Genomic DNA, 14,759 nt, shown 5'->3' with positions numbered 1-14,759 from the left:
TTTCATGTGAAGAAACTAAGTATTTAATAATCACTGCTCTCTGGGAGGCAGAAGACAAAAAGTTGTGATGGTAATTGGGTACGCTTAAATAAGGCCTCATGTCTCTTTTCTACGAAACTCAGCACTTGAATGAGATTGAGTCAAGCCCTAAGCAAATGACTGTGGGAAATTAGAATTTTCTAACGAAACGGATTCTTAACACTGATAATGGCTTTTGAAATTCCCATACCCTTTCTCTGAGTCCCATGCCATCAGATAATTCATCAAAATGGCGTTTGTAAGTGTAGTTTACGTTTTACAAGAGGAATGATTTCAAAATAATATTCAGCACTGATGTGCTTGTGAATAACTGGTAAATGTATACATCACTCATGAAAATGCATCACTTTTGGAAAACAACAAGGCAAGGTCCTTAAAGCTATTTCTGTGTTCCTGGCTTGGGAACTTTACACTGGGAACTTATCCTAAGGACATGATCCAACAGAATCACAAAACTATATTAATGAAGCTACTTACTGCTGCCTGACCTGTAAAAAGTGGAAATAATTTCAGTATTCAACAGCGGGTGAATGATTTCATAAGTTACGGAACAGTAACATGGTGGCATGTCACAGTCATAGTAGATATGAAGACCACATAGAAGCATAAAATTAAAAGAAAAAAAAGCAAAATTATTCGCACATGTTGACAACTCTATGAAAAATATGCATCGTGTGCAGCCACTCTGAAAAAGAATAATGGCACCAACTAACACTTTTGCCGCCTTACTATGTTTTAGGTCACTCATTCATTTTAAGACAGGACCTCAGCTCACCCAGGCTGACACACAGGGAGGATCACCTAAGTCCAGGAGGCAGAGGCTGTAGTGAGTCATGATCATGCCACTGAATGTGTGCCACCACGCCCAGTTAATTTAATTTTATTTTTAAAAATTTTTTGCAGACAGGGTCTCACTATGTTGTCCAGGCTGGTCTTGAACTCCTGAGCTCAAGCAATCCTCCCACCTCAGCCTTCCAAAGTGCAGGGATTATAGGTGCGAGCGAGCCATCATGCCCAGTCTTTTATGTCTTTTAGGCTTAGACACTCAACATGCATTTTCTTGTTTGCATTGTGTCTGTTTGCTCCAATGTTTTTCTTTAATAATGTAACATCATTTCAACCAAAATCAAACGTAACTTCGCTGTATGTGACCCAAAAGTAATAACAATAATAAACATTGACTGGATACTGACTGCAAGCCAGGCACCGTCCTAAGCACTTTGCATGGACAGACTCCTTCATCCTCACATCTCCCTAGGAAGTGGGCACTATTTGCAGATGAGGAAATTGAGGCCCAGAAATTAAGTAACTTGCTGAAGGTCAGCCAACTAGAAAGTGGGAGAACAAAGACTCCACCCTGGCACCTGGGCTCCAGAGTTCTAAAGAAATTTTCAAAGAAATTCAACACCATAAAAAGCTCTCCTGCCGGGCGCGGTGGCTCAAGCCTGTAATCCCAGCACTTTGGGAGGCCGAGACGGGCGGATCACGAGGTCGGGAGATCGAGACCATCCTGGCTAACACGGTGAAACCCCGTCTCTACTAAAAAAATACAAAAAACTAGCCGGGCGAGGTGGCGGGCGCCTGTAGTCCCAGCTGCTCGGGAGGCTGAGGCAGGAGAATGGCGTGAACCCGGGAGGCAGAGCTTGCAGTGAGCTGAGATCCAGCCACTGCACTCCAGCCTGGGTGACAGAGCGAGACTGCGTCTCAAAAAAAAAAAAAAAAAAAAAAAAAGCTCTCCTGTGATCTCTCAGCTCAGCCAAACTGAGGCTGTCTAAGCAGGTACTGAATGCTCCAGGAGCTAGCAGATCTGAAAGGCAATGTGACCAATGCTGATGGTCATTGATGCACGGCCTGCAAGGGGTCCTTCAAGACGAGTGGGCATGTGATACATTAAACTGAGCGATGGAAACAGGTGGAGAGTTACCCAAACTCATACAGCCACTGGGACTAGGATGAAGATAGGCAGATAATCCATGTCCATGGATCTGGTCAATCCAAGGTTCTCTCTACTATGCAACGCATAACAAGAATCACTATTATTCATTAAATGCTCACTGTATGCTAAGGGCTATAACCCCTTCATGTGAATTATCTCATTAGTGCTCACAGTAGTCCCTCAAAGTATGCATTATTATTAATCTCATTTAGAGATCAGGAAACAGGCCTGGAAATGTGAAGTAATTTGTCTTGCCTTACTTAGAAGCTAGAACGCACTGAGCTGGTGGTTATTGCAGCACCCAGCCCTTGTGCATTCCGGATCAATATTAATTAGCTGGCACATGGGCATCCAGTTGCACCAGATGCTACTTTGCCATCTAGTCTGCAGAGGCGAGTCTAAACACCTTTGCTGGCTGGAAAGCAAACATTTCTAAATTTGCCCCTATGGCAGAAGAACCACTCGCATTCAGAACTGAGGCAAATCCTTAACTCACCCCCTGCCACCCCCAGCCCCAACTGGGCCTGCCAATCTGCTTATAGCACAGCAAACCCCACAATCCACCAAGGCCTGTGGGCTGAAGCTTTTTATACTCAGCTCTTCTACTAAGGGTGTTAATTTCATTCGCTCACACCCACACTGTGTACAAACATGCAAATCATTAACATTTCCATTTACCAGGCTGGTATGGCCTGGAGCTGCTGGGATTTTTGAAGGAGATAACAATTCAATTTGCAATTACTGCTGCAATTTTTAATTCCCAAGGAAACTTCTGTCAGTGCCGTACTCCCAAGAGCCAAAATGAACACAGTAAGCAACTCTTCAAATTATTTTCAAAGAGAGAAAAAAAAAAAAAGAGAGGAAAGGAAGGAATAAAAGGAAAGGAAAGAAGGAAAGGAGCCAGTCAGGCAGGGTGCCTGCCTGCCTACCTCTGGGAGGGTAGGATTATAAGCCTATTTCAGAGAAGTTCAATTTAGCTCTGAATTTCAAAGTTTCCTCCAGTTGTATGAATCAACGACTAAATGTTGACTCTTTAAGAGGGGCTTTTGTGAAGCAATATTTGCAATTGAACAATCATCAATACATTTACTGTTTGTAAACTCAGAACTGCTGTGGGATAGAGGAAGGTGTACCTATTTTCATTTTCCAATGTTTCTACTTTGGGCCATGAAAGGCTAGAATGAACAATTTCCAGGTCCCAAATAACCACCTGCCACCTTCCAAGTCCCAAATACACCTGCTGGCACTGGTAACCACTATTTATTGCATGTCCACTGTGCACCAGGAACCACCATGCCCGGCATACGCCTACCCTTTATACCAGCAGCAAAACTAGAGCCAGAGAGCACTCACAGAGGGCACATGTGCCAGGCACTGTGCAAGTGCCGAGGACAAAGCAATGAACCCTGCGACTTCCTGCCCTCAGGTGGTTTACAATCAAGTGGTAAACAGATCAATAATAATAATAAAAAAAAACCTGGGGATGTAAATTAAATAACACAATAAGATGCAGTCATTTGGAACAGGCCACTGTAGACAAGGAAAGCCTAGTTACAGTTAACAATCAATAATCAATGCTTCTCCCACCTGTACCCACTATCTTAGTTTGTTATGGCTGCTATAACAATGTACCACACATTTGGGTGCCTTTAAATAACAGTAATTTATAGTCTTATTGTTCTGGAAGCTGGAAGTTTGAAAGCAGTGCAGACAAGGAAAGCCATGGCATTTGGCATTAGAAAATGCATCTGTTCAAGGTCGGAGAGCGGGCTGGGCCAGAACTCTGGTTGGAACTCTCAGGATCACACTTGAGCCACTGCCTCGTGCCACTTCCCATCTTATTTTTTTCTGTTTGGGGCCTGCTGGAACTCACTATGGTAATACAAATGAGTCAGATTTCTCAACCACGAAGAGCATCCATATTGTAAAAAACATTTTCTTCTGTGTGGGGTTGGTCCTGAGAGCTATCAAAAAATAAAAACCAGAACCATAAGTCAGACAGTATAGTGGTCCCCTCATCGGGTATGTGTCCCACACTGTCTCAAATCACTAGAGAAGCTTCTCTAGCAAGCATAAAATGCAGGTGGAGGCTGTGAGATTCATGTTTTTCACATTGGTGTTCTGCCCCTGCGGCTTTTCAACTCCCCAAGTGTATGACATGGAAACACACGTAAATGATCTAAATGGCAGATAACAGTTTCCTTTAAATTTGCCTTTGGAACGCACTCTGGGCCTGCCCTTCCTAATCATGATCATCTTTGGCTCTGGTTAAAGTCTTATTCTCTGAAGCACCTAAAACAGGGGCACCGGGGCAGAAATTAGGGGCCGTCTGGGCTGTCCCAACTGCCTGTAGCAAATCCACATAACGATATGCCCGGGATTCCCATTCGCCTGTCCCTAAACTAGACACAGACAGTGCTACTTGCCCTGGAACCTGGGGCCATCATTCATTCATCAAGATTTCACAACCACGTTGAATGTGGGCTGCAGATCAGGGTCATGGTGGTGCCCTGGGATTCTTTTTTTTTTTTGAAACGGGGGTTTTGCTTTGTCACCCAGGCTGGAGTGCAATGGTGCAATCTCGACTCACTGCAACCTCTGCCTCCTAGGTTCAAGCAATCCTCCCATCTCAGCCTCCTGAGTAGCTGGGACTACATGCGCGCACCACCATGCCTGGTTAATTTTTTGTATTTTTGGTAGAGATGGGGTTTTGCCATGTTGCCCAGGCTGGTCTTGGTTTCGAACTCCTGAGCTCAAGTGATCTGCCTGCCTCGGCCTCCCAAAGTGCTGGGATTACAGTATTGTTTTTAATTGGAGAAAAGGCATACAAATTTATTAACGTGTACACAGGGAAAATCACAGAGTGATTGTGATTTTAGACAGTAAATGATAGACAGCATAACTATTCACCCCTAAATACTTCAGCATGACTATTCAAAAAAGCACATACTCCTACATGACTCAGCACCGTATCACACATAATCACATGAACAACAGTTCCTCATTATAATCCACCCTGGAGTTCATATTCAAATTTCCCGAACTGTCCCCCAATGTCTTTAATAGCTGTTTTGTTCAAACCAGGATCCAATCAAGGATGGCTAAGGACTACCCTTTCCAAAGTAACATGTCAGACAAAAGAATGACTCATGCAAAGTCAGAAGGGCTGGAACCTGACAGTAAATTAGCATCCCACCTACTTGCTTTTCAAGAGAAAAAGATCTATCATTTGACAAACAGCAACTGCTCTTAACATTTCCATGCATTTTCTTCCAGTTATTTTTTTTTTCTTTTCATAAACACACCCATATATGCAGCTGTGAACAAACTGTCTTGCTACCGGTCAAATGCTACTGCAACTTCTTCTGGCAAGAGGAGACAAAGACCTGGTAAAGTGTCACATGTGTCATCTCTGGCATGTCTGCCAGCCAGCCGGCCTCCTGGGTCAGTAACTATGAAAAAAGGCCGCTGAGTGCATCAGAAGACTGCCCTGCACTGACACACTATTAAAGGTCCTTGAGTTCCAAATGTACTGCACTGCTCTGTGGCCCTGCCAACTTCCTCCTTCTCAAGCTGACATGACCCCAAGCCCTAGAAAGACAGAGCAGGTGTCAGGAGAGGTTGCTATCCCACTCCCTGGGTGTCCAGGATGGATAAATGTTAAGATTTTACAGAAAGTACCTTGAAAGTACTTTGGAACTTTTGGAAGTGCTATATATTTAAAAGCTGTTAATAACATTCTCTAAACCAAAAATATCACAAAAGCCTCAAACTACTAGATATCAAAGCTTTGACTTGGAATATCTCTTTTTCTTTTTCTTTTTCTTTTTTTTTGAGACAGTTTTACTCTGTCATTCGGGCTGGAGTGCAGAGGTGCAATCTCAGCTACTGCAACCTCCACATTCTGGGTTCAAGCGATTGTCCTGTCTCATCCTGTAGCTAGGAATACAGGTGCCTGCCACCACATCTGACTAATTTTTGTATTATTAGTAGAGATGGGGTTTCACCATGTTGGCCAGGCTGGACTCGAACTCCTGACCTCAAGTGATCTGCCCGCCTTAGCCTCCCAAAGTGCCAGGATTACAGGCGTGAGCCCCTGCACCTGCCTGACTTGGAATATTTCTAAAAAAGTAAAAATTTTCGGCCACGCGCATTGGCTCACACCTGTAATCCCAGCACTCTGGGAGGCGGAGGCAGGTGGGTCATGAGGTCAGGAGTTCAAGACCAGCCTGGCCAAGATGGTGAAACCCCATTTCTACTAAAAATACAAAAATTAGCTGGGCGTGGTGGCGGGTGCCTGTAATCCCAGCTACTCAGGAGGCTGAGGCAGAGAATTGCTTGAACCTGGGAGGCGGAGGGTGCAGTGAGCCGAGATCGTGCCACTGCACTCCAGCCTGAGTGACAGAGCGAGGCTCCGTCTCAAAAAAAGTAAAAATTTTCAACAGACACATACTGCACTGAATGAAACATCTCAAGTTGAACCTAAACCGTCAGCCAAACCAAGCCCTCATATTGAGAGAGGAATCATCTTATTCCTCAGAAGAACTGTGAATTTCCTTGAAACCATGTTGGACTACCAGTGCTTTCTGCTCTGGAAAGTGATTCCCCAGGCACTTCAGCTCTGGTGCTGGGCCAGTCTCTCAGAGAAAACTGCTCTCTTGCTTCTTCCTGGGAAGGAAGCACAGGGCTTTCTTACCTTGTTTCCAGGGGTACAGATGACTTCGTTTCAAGGGCTTCTGTTTTTCAATAGCATTGCCCATTTTAAAGCCAGAGGACACAGGGCCCTTCCCAGCCCCAGTGTCTTTCTGGAACAGCAACTGAGGACAGAGTCACTGGCTGAAAGGGGATCATCTCTTGGACATCCCAAATCACCCAGCAGCAGAGCCCAGGCAGCCTCACAAGGGAAGCTTGAGGAATCTCATTCTGAACAGTCTTTGCCTTCTGCCTTTCAAAATCCCTTCGGCCCCAGGGAGGAAGTCAGAAGAAAGGGCTTGTTATCGCCCTACCGGTGTGTCTCAGGCATGGTCTATATTAAGAAGCTCTTTCCTCGTCATCCTTTTGACACTTTATTACTCACCAGCACAGCAGTGGCTGGAAAGATGAATTTTATGTCCAAATACTTTTAATACCACTTTTCCCCGCAGGAGAAATGGGGAATCAGGTGATCAAAAAAGCTGAAAGTCATCAATGAACCATTCTGGGGCATGCCAGGAGAAACATTTTCACACAGACCCTTATGCCACGCCTTCTATTTCAGAGTCCCACGATCAGACCAGTGTGCACCATGTAACAAGTACTGTCAGAGAAAACAAGCTGATTTCACTAATGCTGTGTTTCCAAGGGCAACACAAAACAAAACAAGACATCAAAAAACACTGCTACACCTCAGTCTCCAAAGAAGAAAACACCTTGGGGACAAACACAGCTAAGAATTTACAACCTCACGTTCCAAACTTCCACTGCACTGTGGGAAAAATTGTGCTGGAAAAAGTGCTACACTATCTAAATTCTGAACGATGGGTTTTCTGGAAGAAAAGAAGGGAATGAAATCAATCATATATTCTTGGTAAAAAGGAAGACAATGACGAGGTGGATGAAAATATTTCATTTATTTTAGTCCCAAAGTTTGAGGTTATAAAACTTCTAAAGAATCCCCACAGCATGGTATGGGTAAGAACGCAGGCTCTGAGCTGGGCGAGGTGGCTCACGCCTGTAATCCCAGCACTTTGGGAGGCTGAAGTGGATGGATTACTTGAGGCCAGGAGTTCAAAACCAGACTGGCCAACATGGTGAAACCCTGTCTCTACTAACAATACAAAAATTAGCCAGGCGTGGTGGCACAAAACTGTAATCCCTGTGACTTGGGAGGCTGAGGCAGGAGAATCACCTGAACCTGGAAAGGGGAGGTTGCAGCAAGCCGAGATCACGCCACTGCACTCCAGCCTGGGTGCAAATCCTAGCTCTGCCCCTTGGCTTTGCCAATTGAGCACAGTAGCCTCAGTTTCCTTATCTGTTAACTGGGCATAATTCCAGTCCCACCTCCTCAGCTGTAATAAGAATCAAATACAAGAGAACATTTGTGAAGTACCTAGCATGCTGCCTGACACTCAGGAAGTCCTTGGTGAATATTTATCTTTGTTTTTGGGGGAGGGCAGGAACAGGGTCTTGCTGTGTCACCCAGGCTGAGTGTAGTGGCACAATCATGGCTCACTGCAACCTCAACCTCCCGGGCCCAAGCAATCCTCCTGCCTCAGCCTCCCAAGACGCTAGGACTACAGGTGCATGCCACCTTGCCTGGTTAATTTTTAAAACTTTTTGTAGAGATAGGGTCTCCCTATGTTGCTCAGGCTGGTCTCAAACTCCTGCCTCAAGTGAAACTCCTGCCTCAGCCTCCCACAGTCCTGGGATTACAGGTGTGAGCCACTGCACTCTGCTTATTTTATTTTATTTATTTTTTGAGACGGAGTCTTGCTCTATCACCCAGGCAGGAGTGCAGTGGCGCAATCTCAGCTCCCTGCAACCTCTGCTTCCTGAGCTCAAGTGATTCTCTTGCCTCGGGCTCCTGAATAGCTGGATTACAGGTGTGCGCCACCATGCCCAGCTAATTTTTGAATTTTTAGTCAAGATGGGGGTTCGTCATGTTGGCCAGGCTGGTCTCAACCTGACCTCAAGTGATCCATCCACTTCGGCCTCCCAAAGTGCTGGGATTACAGACGTGAGCACCATGCCCAGCCCTTCATCACTTTTATAAATGTAGACTGAAAATATATTAGCTTAGGTGGCAGATGTCTGGCTTTGGTCAATTTAGCCAAAAGCACCAAAGTAAATTTATTTTACAGAGTTGGATGGTAAAAAATGGAAGCAAGTATAGAACTGGAGTAAAATTTGAGACAACATTCCATAAAAGACCCACAGAACCAGAGAGACTAAGTTTAAGAGGCACTTAACGCCCTGTTAGTTTCTGGGCGCAGTGGGTCACTGTGTCATACCAGGCCCTTCCTTTCTTTCTTTCTTTTTTTTTTTTTTTTTTTTGTTGTTGTTGTTGTTGTTGTTGAGACGGAGTCTCGCTCTGTCGCCCAGGCTGGAGTGCAGTGGCCGGATCTCAGCTCACTGCAAGCTCCGCCTCCCGGGTTTACGCCATTCTCCTGCCTCAGCCTCCCGAGTAGCTGGGACTACAGGCGCCCGCCACCTCGCCCAGCTATTTTTTTTTTGTATTTTTAGTAGAGACGGGGTTTCACCGTGTTAGCCAGGATGGTCTCGATCTCCTGACCTCGTGATCCGCCCGTCTCGGCCTCCCAAAGTGCTGGGATTACAGGCTTGAGCCACCGCGCCCGGCCTCAGGCCCTTCCTTTCTACAGGAGGGGGAAATAATCTTTCCAATTTATGCAAAACAGACGAAACCAAAATCCAAATCTCTACAAAATCTTAAGGCCTCATATTTTGATCTACCAATACAGAGGTCATTTTTGCAAAATCACGGCCTGAGATTCCAAACTTGGCAAAGCAAATGGTATGTGTCTGTTGCACCCTCTCCAATGAGGCGGCAGGAAGGAGCATGCGTGCAGAGGCTCCCCGTTTCCCTCACAGAGCCGCAAGCTCCTCCCCAGATTAAACTGCAGCCACAAACTGGAATAAAGCACAGGGAACCCCCACCACGCTAGAGGGGTCCAATGAAACCAGCTGCACAGCAGAATACCTAGCACACAGTAGGTGCTATTTATATAGCTCTCTGTTGAATAAATGGGTGGATAGGTGACGGAATAAACCAATGAGAATTATCCCCAACATACACACACTGATTGTCCTCTCCCCCGGAATGCGTTAACCAGAGTTTCTAATCCATAAAATAAACTCTCCTCTCCCAGCAAGAGTCAGAGGGTGTGGGTGGCTGGGGCCTGTTTCCTCCACTTCCCCACTCCTTAGCTCAGGCCACTCCCAGCCCTGGCGTTTCTTCCCTCTCAGGAGTGCAAAGCCCCTGAAGTCAGGAGCCGTGTCTGGGGCAGCTCCTCGAGGCTCCTGTGCACACAGAGAACAATGGGTCACAGTCACAGAACCTGGGCTCAGGTGTGCGCTCTGTCATTTCTTAGCTGGGGGCCAACACATTCGTAATGGTGTTTCCATGAAAAAACGCATCCTAGGTTCCAAACAACTAATTTACTGATGCACCTTTAGAATGAACTGGACATTTCCCTGAGAGAAGAGCTTTGAAATGAGGACCCTGTGGTCCAACCACTTCTCAATCATGGCTCCCCCAAGGTAACTCCAATGTGAACTGCTCAGGGGGAGAGGGAGGGGGACAGCAACAGAATAACCTAATCTTAAGAATTCCTCTCTAATCCCCAGCTCAGAAAGCGTCTTTTACAGTCATCCCCTCTGCAGTGTCCCAGACTAAGCGAGCGAGCAAACAAACAAACAAAAAAACACAGAGCCATCCCAAAGACCAATATGCCTGAAATCCAAGATGGGCAAGCGACCCACCTCCAGTGCACATTTCAGGGAGACAACACAAACTTTTTTGATTCTTCACAAATGGGAAGCAGAGGGCTGACTGCACAGCCACTGTGACAAGTTTCCAAGCCTTGCACAAATACGCCGAGAACGCTGTAACGGTATGAACTGCCTTCAATCAGACCCGACTTGGCTGTGTGTTATCAAGGTCACTCCTTCAGGGATGACTACTCCAAGCCCCAAATCTCCGTAAAACCCAAGGTGATCCACAAGATCATCTGCTCCAGCGAGCCCCTCCCCCATTTCACAGATTCCTCAGAGAGGGGCAGGGATCAAGGCTAGGCATTTAGTTGGAGGGCCAGATCCAGCCCCCAAATCTTTATCCTTGGCTAGGAAAACCTCTGCTACCCATTTCCTCATGACTGGAGGAGGCAGGAGGACAGTGTGAAGGAACTGGCTTTGAAGGCCAGCTGGCCTGGTTTGAATCTCTGTGGGCACTTCCTAGCTAAACAACTTTGTGATAGAAACTAAACCTCTCCACACCCTGTATTTTCATATACGTTCACGTGTACAATTATGTTATATACTTCATGGGTGGTTTAAAGGTTAAATAAGAATTTAGATTGGGAGGCTGAGGTGGGAGGTTAAGGCAGGAGAATCATTTGAGCCCAAGAGGTCAAGACTGCAGTGATTTGTGATCACACCACTGCACTCCAGTCTGGGCCACAGAGCGAGACCCCATCTCTAAAAAACTAAAATAAAATAAAGATGTTTCAAATTTGTTGGTACACAGCAGACACTCAATGAGAATAGCTACTGTCACTGTTTTAATTATTATTACCTATAAATCTCCAAGCTTTAGATACAATACATTGAAAAAAAATTATTTACTCTCACTCGGGATTTTCTCCCCCATATCAGAGTAAGATCCACTGCAATATTCTAGTAAATAATTCATTATCTTAGTATAATTAAAATAAAATTTATCTTACAAACATCTGTACCTCAGGAATAATTTTTTGTTTAAGAGACAGGGTCTCCCTATATTGCCCAGCTGGCCTCAAACTCTGAGAAGTGATCCTCCTGCCTCAGCCTCCCGAGTAGCTGGACTCTGGGAAGAATGATACTTTGATTGTGGAACATGACATAAGCCAGAGGGGTAACATTGTGGCCACTGAACTAGGAACATTTTAAGAAGCGCCTGTCCCTACATGCAAGACGCTGTTGGCTCCAGAGGAACTCTGAGTCAGGGTTCGTCTGCAAGGCGGTGCTCACTTCTTGAAGGAGCTTTTTTTTTTTTTTTTTTTAAGATAGAAATGGCTCAGAAGGGAAGGGCTCGTGGATCCCTGTAATGTGCACATTCACCCACCCAGAATCAAAGAAACAGAGGCTGGGCTCTCAGGCGGGTACCCGGTAGCTGACACAAAGCTTTGTGTATGGAATTTGTCTGCTGGGAGGAAAGTCTGATGTCGGTCACTTCCCTCCTGGAGAAAAATACAACAATACGAGGAAGCGTCAAGCACTGTGGGAATGTTCCAAGTGCGAGTTCCAGCTCAGCCCAGAATATAAACAAAGGCGATGACCAGCCTGGAGGTCAGGCCCAGCAGAGCACTGAGGCAGAAAGTCTGGGAGCCACTCTTCTGTCTTCTGGGTCCTTAGACTCTGCCTTTTTTTTTTTTTTTTTTTGAGACAGACTCTCCCTCTGTCGTCCAGGTTGGAATGCAGTGGTGCAATCACAGCTCACTGCAGCATCCAACTGCTGGGCTCAAGCAATCCTCCTGTCTCAGCCTCCTGACTAGCTGGGACTATAAGCACTTGCCACCATGCCTGGCTAATTATTAAAATTATTTTTTGTAGAGATAGCATCTTGCTTGGTTGCCAGGCTGGTCTCAAACTCATGGCCTCAACTGATCCTCGAGCCTCAGCCTCCCAAAGTGCTGGGATTATTGGCATGAGCCACCGAGTCTGGCCTAGACTGCTTTGAAGTAACTTTCCTGTCCAGGCCTAGAGGAAATCATCGAAGGCAAAGGCCACCATGTGTCGAATGTCATAGGAAATACAAGCTCAGGGACTCTCCTATGACACACCTGCAAACTCATAGATCAGTCTCAGAATGTCATAGCTGGAGGGGCCTCAGAGATTTACTCAACAAATACCAACACGGGGCCTGGGGAGAGTCGGATAACATGCACGAAGAATTACTTAGTTATCCCGGTGATCAGTGCTAAATTCAGGGCGGGGGGGCGCATGTCTAGCAGGGCGACCTAATCTAATCTGGAAGTCAGGGAAGGGTGAGACCTGAAGGATGAGCAGAGCTGGACCAGGCAAAGGTGCAGCGTGTATGAAAGCCCTGTGTAGCTGGAGGTACGTGCCCAGGGGAAGGTTGGGGGTCAGACGGGACAGGGCCTTACAGATCCAGGGCTTTGTCTCATGGACTTTGGGGGTTCCTAAGGTGTTGGCAAACCAAATGTGTTCGTTTTTCTGGGAAGAGAGGTCTATGGCTGTCACCAAAGTCTTAAGGAGTTTTAAGAGGTTAAGAATGGCTCAGCACGGTGGCTCACGCCTTTACTTACAATCCCAGCACTTTGGGAGGCCGAGGCAGGTGGATCACGAGGTCAGGAGATAGAGACCATCCTGGCCAAGATGGTGAAACCCCATCTCTACTAAAAATACAAAAATTAGCTGAGCATGGTGGTGAGCACCTGCACTCCCAAGCTACTCGGGAGGCTGAGGCAGGAGAATCACTTGAACCCGGGAGGCGGAGGTTGCAGTGAGCTGAGATCACGCCATTGCACTCCAGCCTGGCGACAGAGCGAGACCCTGTCTCAAAAAAAAAAAAAAAAAAAAAAGAGGTTAAGAACTACTGAGCTAGCCCAGGTCATTACAATAAAATGGAGAAACTGAGGTCCAGAGAAAAAAGACCTTTCACAGGAGGCTGGAGGCCCCAAGTCACCAACTCCCAGTGCAGTGCTCTCCCACAGCTAGCCCACCGCCCCACTTCTACAGGGGATGTGTCAACAACTACATACGCTGGCTCCCATCCCACTCGCCATTGCTGCTGGATCCCACACGAGGCTGCTTTGTTTCTCTATTCAGGCAGGCCTCGAAGGACACTATACAGAAATGAACTGCAAAGTCACCAGCCCATCTTTCTTGTGCTAACCTGACCTACAAAATACAGGGGCTCAGAACCTGTCCCCTGCTTCAGATTTCAAGGACCCCCTAATGAGACACCTTCTGGCTTTTCAAGGATCTTCATGGATGAGGCTGGTTCACTGAAGTGCAATCAGGGCTCAGCATCCAGGGTTCTGAAGAAGCTGTTTCACTTGTTGTTCTTTACAAAGTCAGGACTTGGCCAGGAACTAAACGTAGCCCTCAGTACGGGAAAGGGAGAAATGTAGAAGACTTGGAGGAAAGTCTAAATATGTACAGAGAATGCGTCTTAAATCCCTGATGTGGCCAGGCACTGTGGCTCACGCCTGTAATCCCAGCACTTTGGGAGGCAGAGGTGAGTAGATCACTTGAGCCCAGGAGTTTGAGACCTGCCTGGGCAACATAGCAAAACCCCATCTCTACAGAAAAAGGAAAAACACAACTAGCTAAGCATGGTGGTACGTGTGTTTGTAGTCCTAGCTACCCAGGGGGCTGAGGTGAGAGAATGGCTTGAGCCTGGGAGGCAGAGGTTGCAGTGAGCCAAGACTGCGCCACTGCACTCCAGCCTGGGTGACAGAGGCAGACCCTGTTTCAAAAAAATAAAATAAAAAATAAAAACCCCTTGATGCTTCCTGTAATACTAAAAGCAGAAGTCCTAAGTACATGAATTGGCATTTGAGGCCTTTTAGAGTCTGGCCCCAAATTACCTCTCCCACCTTCATCTCCCACTTCTTCACATGAAGACTGGACACTGGGCACAGCCCTGCACCTGCTGCCTGTGCTGTAGTTCAGGTCCCTCCTCTGAACTGTAGTTCAGCGAGTCAAAGGAAACCTGACAGCCAACATCCAGTGGACTCTCAAAGACCAGTGTTGAGGGTCCCACGGCCTCTGCTTCACTTGGACCATGGCAGTACTGGAAGAGGCAATGCCTGCGCTGGGGAAGACTCCGGCCCCTCTCCCGGCCAGCCCCCTGACCTCAGGCTCCAGGCTGTGGTGCCTCTGCCCTTTACAACTCCCCGTCTCCAGATAAACTTGACCCAGCCACTCACTGCTGATGGCCCTCTGCACTGAGCTGTGAGAGTGTGAACACGGTCACAGCCTGCACTCTGGCTGTGCTCCTCAAGCTTGTAAAATGCACCCCTGTCTCCCTTAAGAGATCTGGAGTCCATACCCAATGGGTACT

The 14,759-nt window shown here is 46.6% G+C and overlaps 1 protein-coding gene across 4 annotated transcripts in view; it reads right to left on the bottom strand.

Annotated features, from left to right (window-relative positions):
- The window catches only part of RAPGEF1 (Rap guanine nucleotide exchange factor 1), a 162,968-nt gene that overhangs the window by 124,462 nt on the left and 23,747 nt on the right, over window positions 1–14,759 (bottom strand). For 2 of the 4 annotated variants that reach the window (XM_010372845.2, XM_030919858.1), the window contains exon 1: window positions 6,672–6,813. The exons of the other annotated variants lie outside the window; for them this stretch is intronic. In XM_010372845.2, the coding sequence (XP_010371147.2) occupies window positions 6,672–6,735 (64 nt within the window). In that variant the 5' untranslated portion in view covers window positions 6,736–6,813. Of the gene's footprint in view, window positions 1–6,671; window positions 6,814–14,759 lie in introns of those variants that run through there. 4 annotated transcript variants of the gene reach the window in all.

The sequence above is a fragment of the Rhinopithecus roxellana genome, chromosome 16, assembly GCF_007565055.1.
Source record: "Rhinopithecus roxellana isolate Shanxi Qingling chromosome 16, ASM756505v1, whole genome shotgun sequence".
NCBI classification, from domain to species: domain Eukaryota; kingdom Metazoa; phylum Chordata; class Mammalia; order Primates; family Cercopithecidae; genus Rhinopithecus; species Rhinopithecus roxellana.
This window is presented reverse-complemented; position numbering and strand designations above follow the sequence as displayed.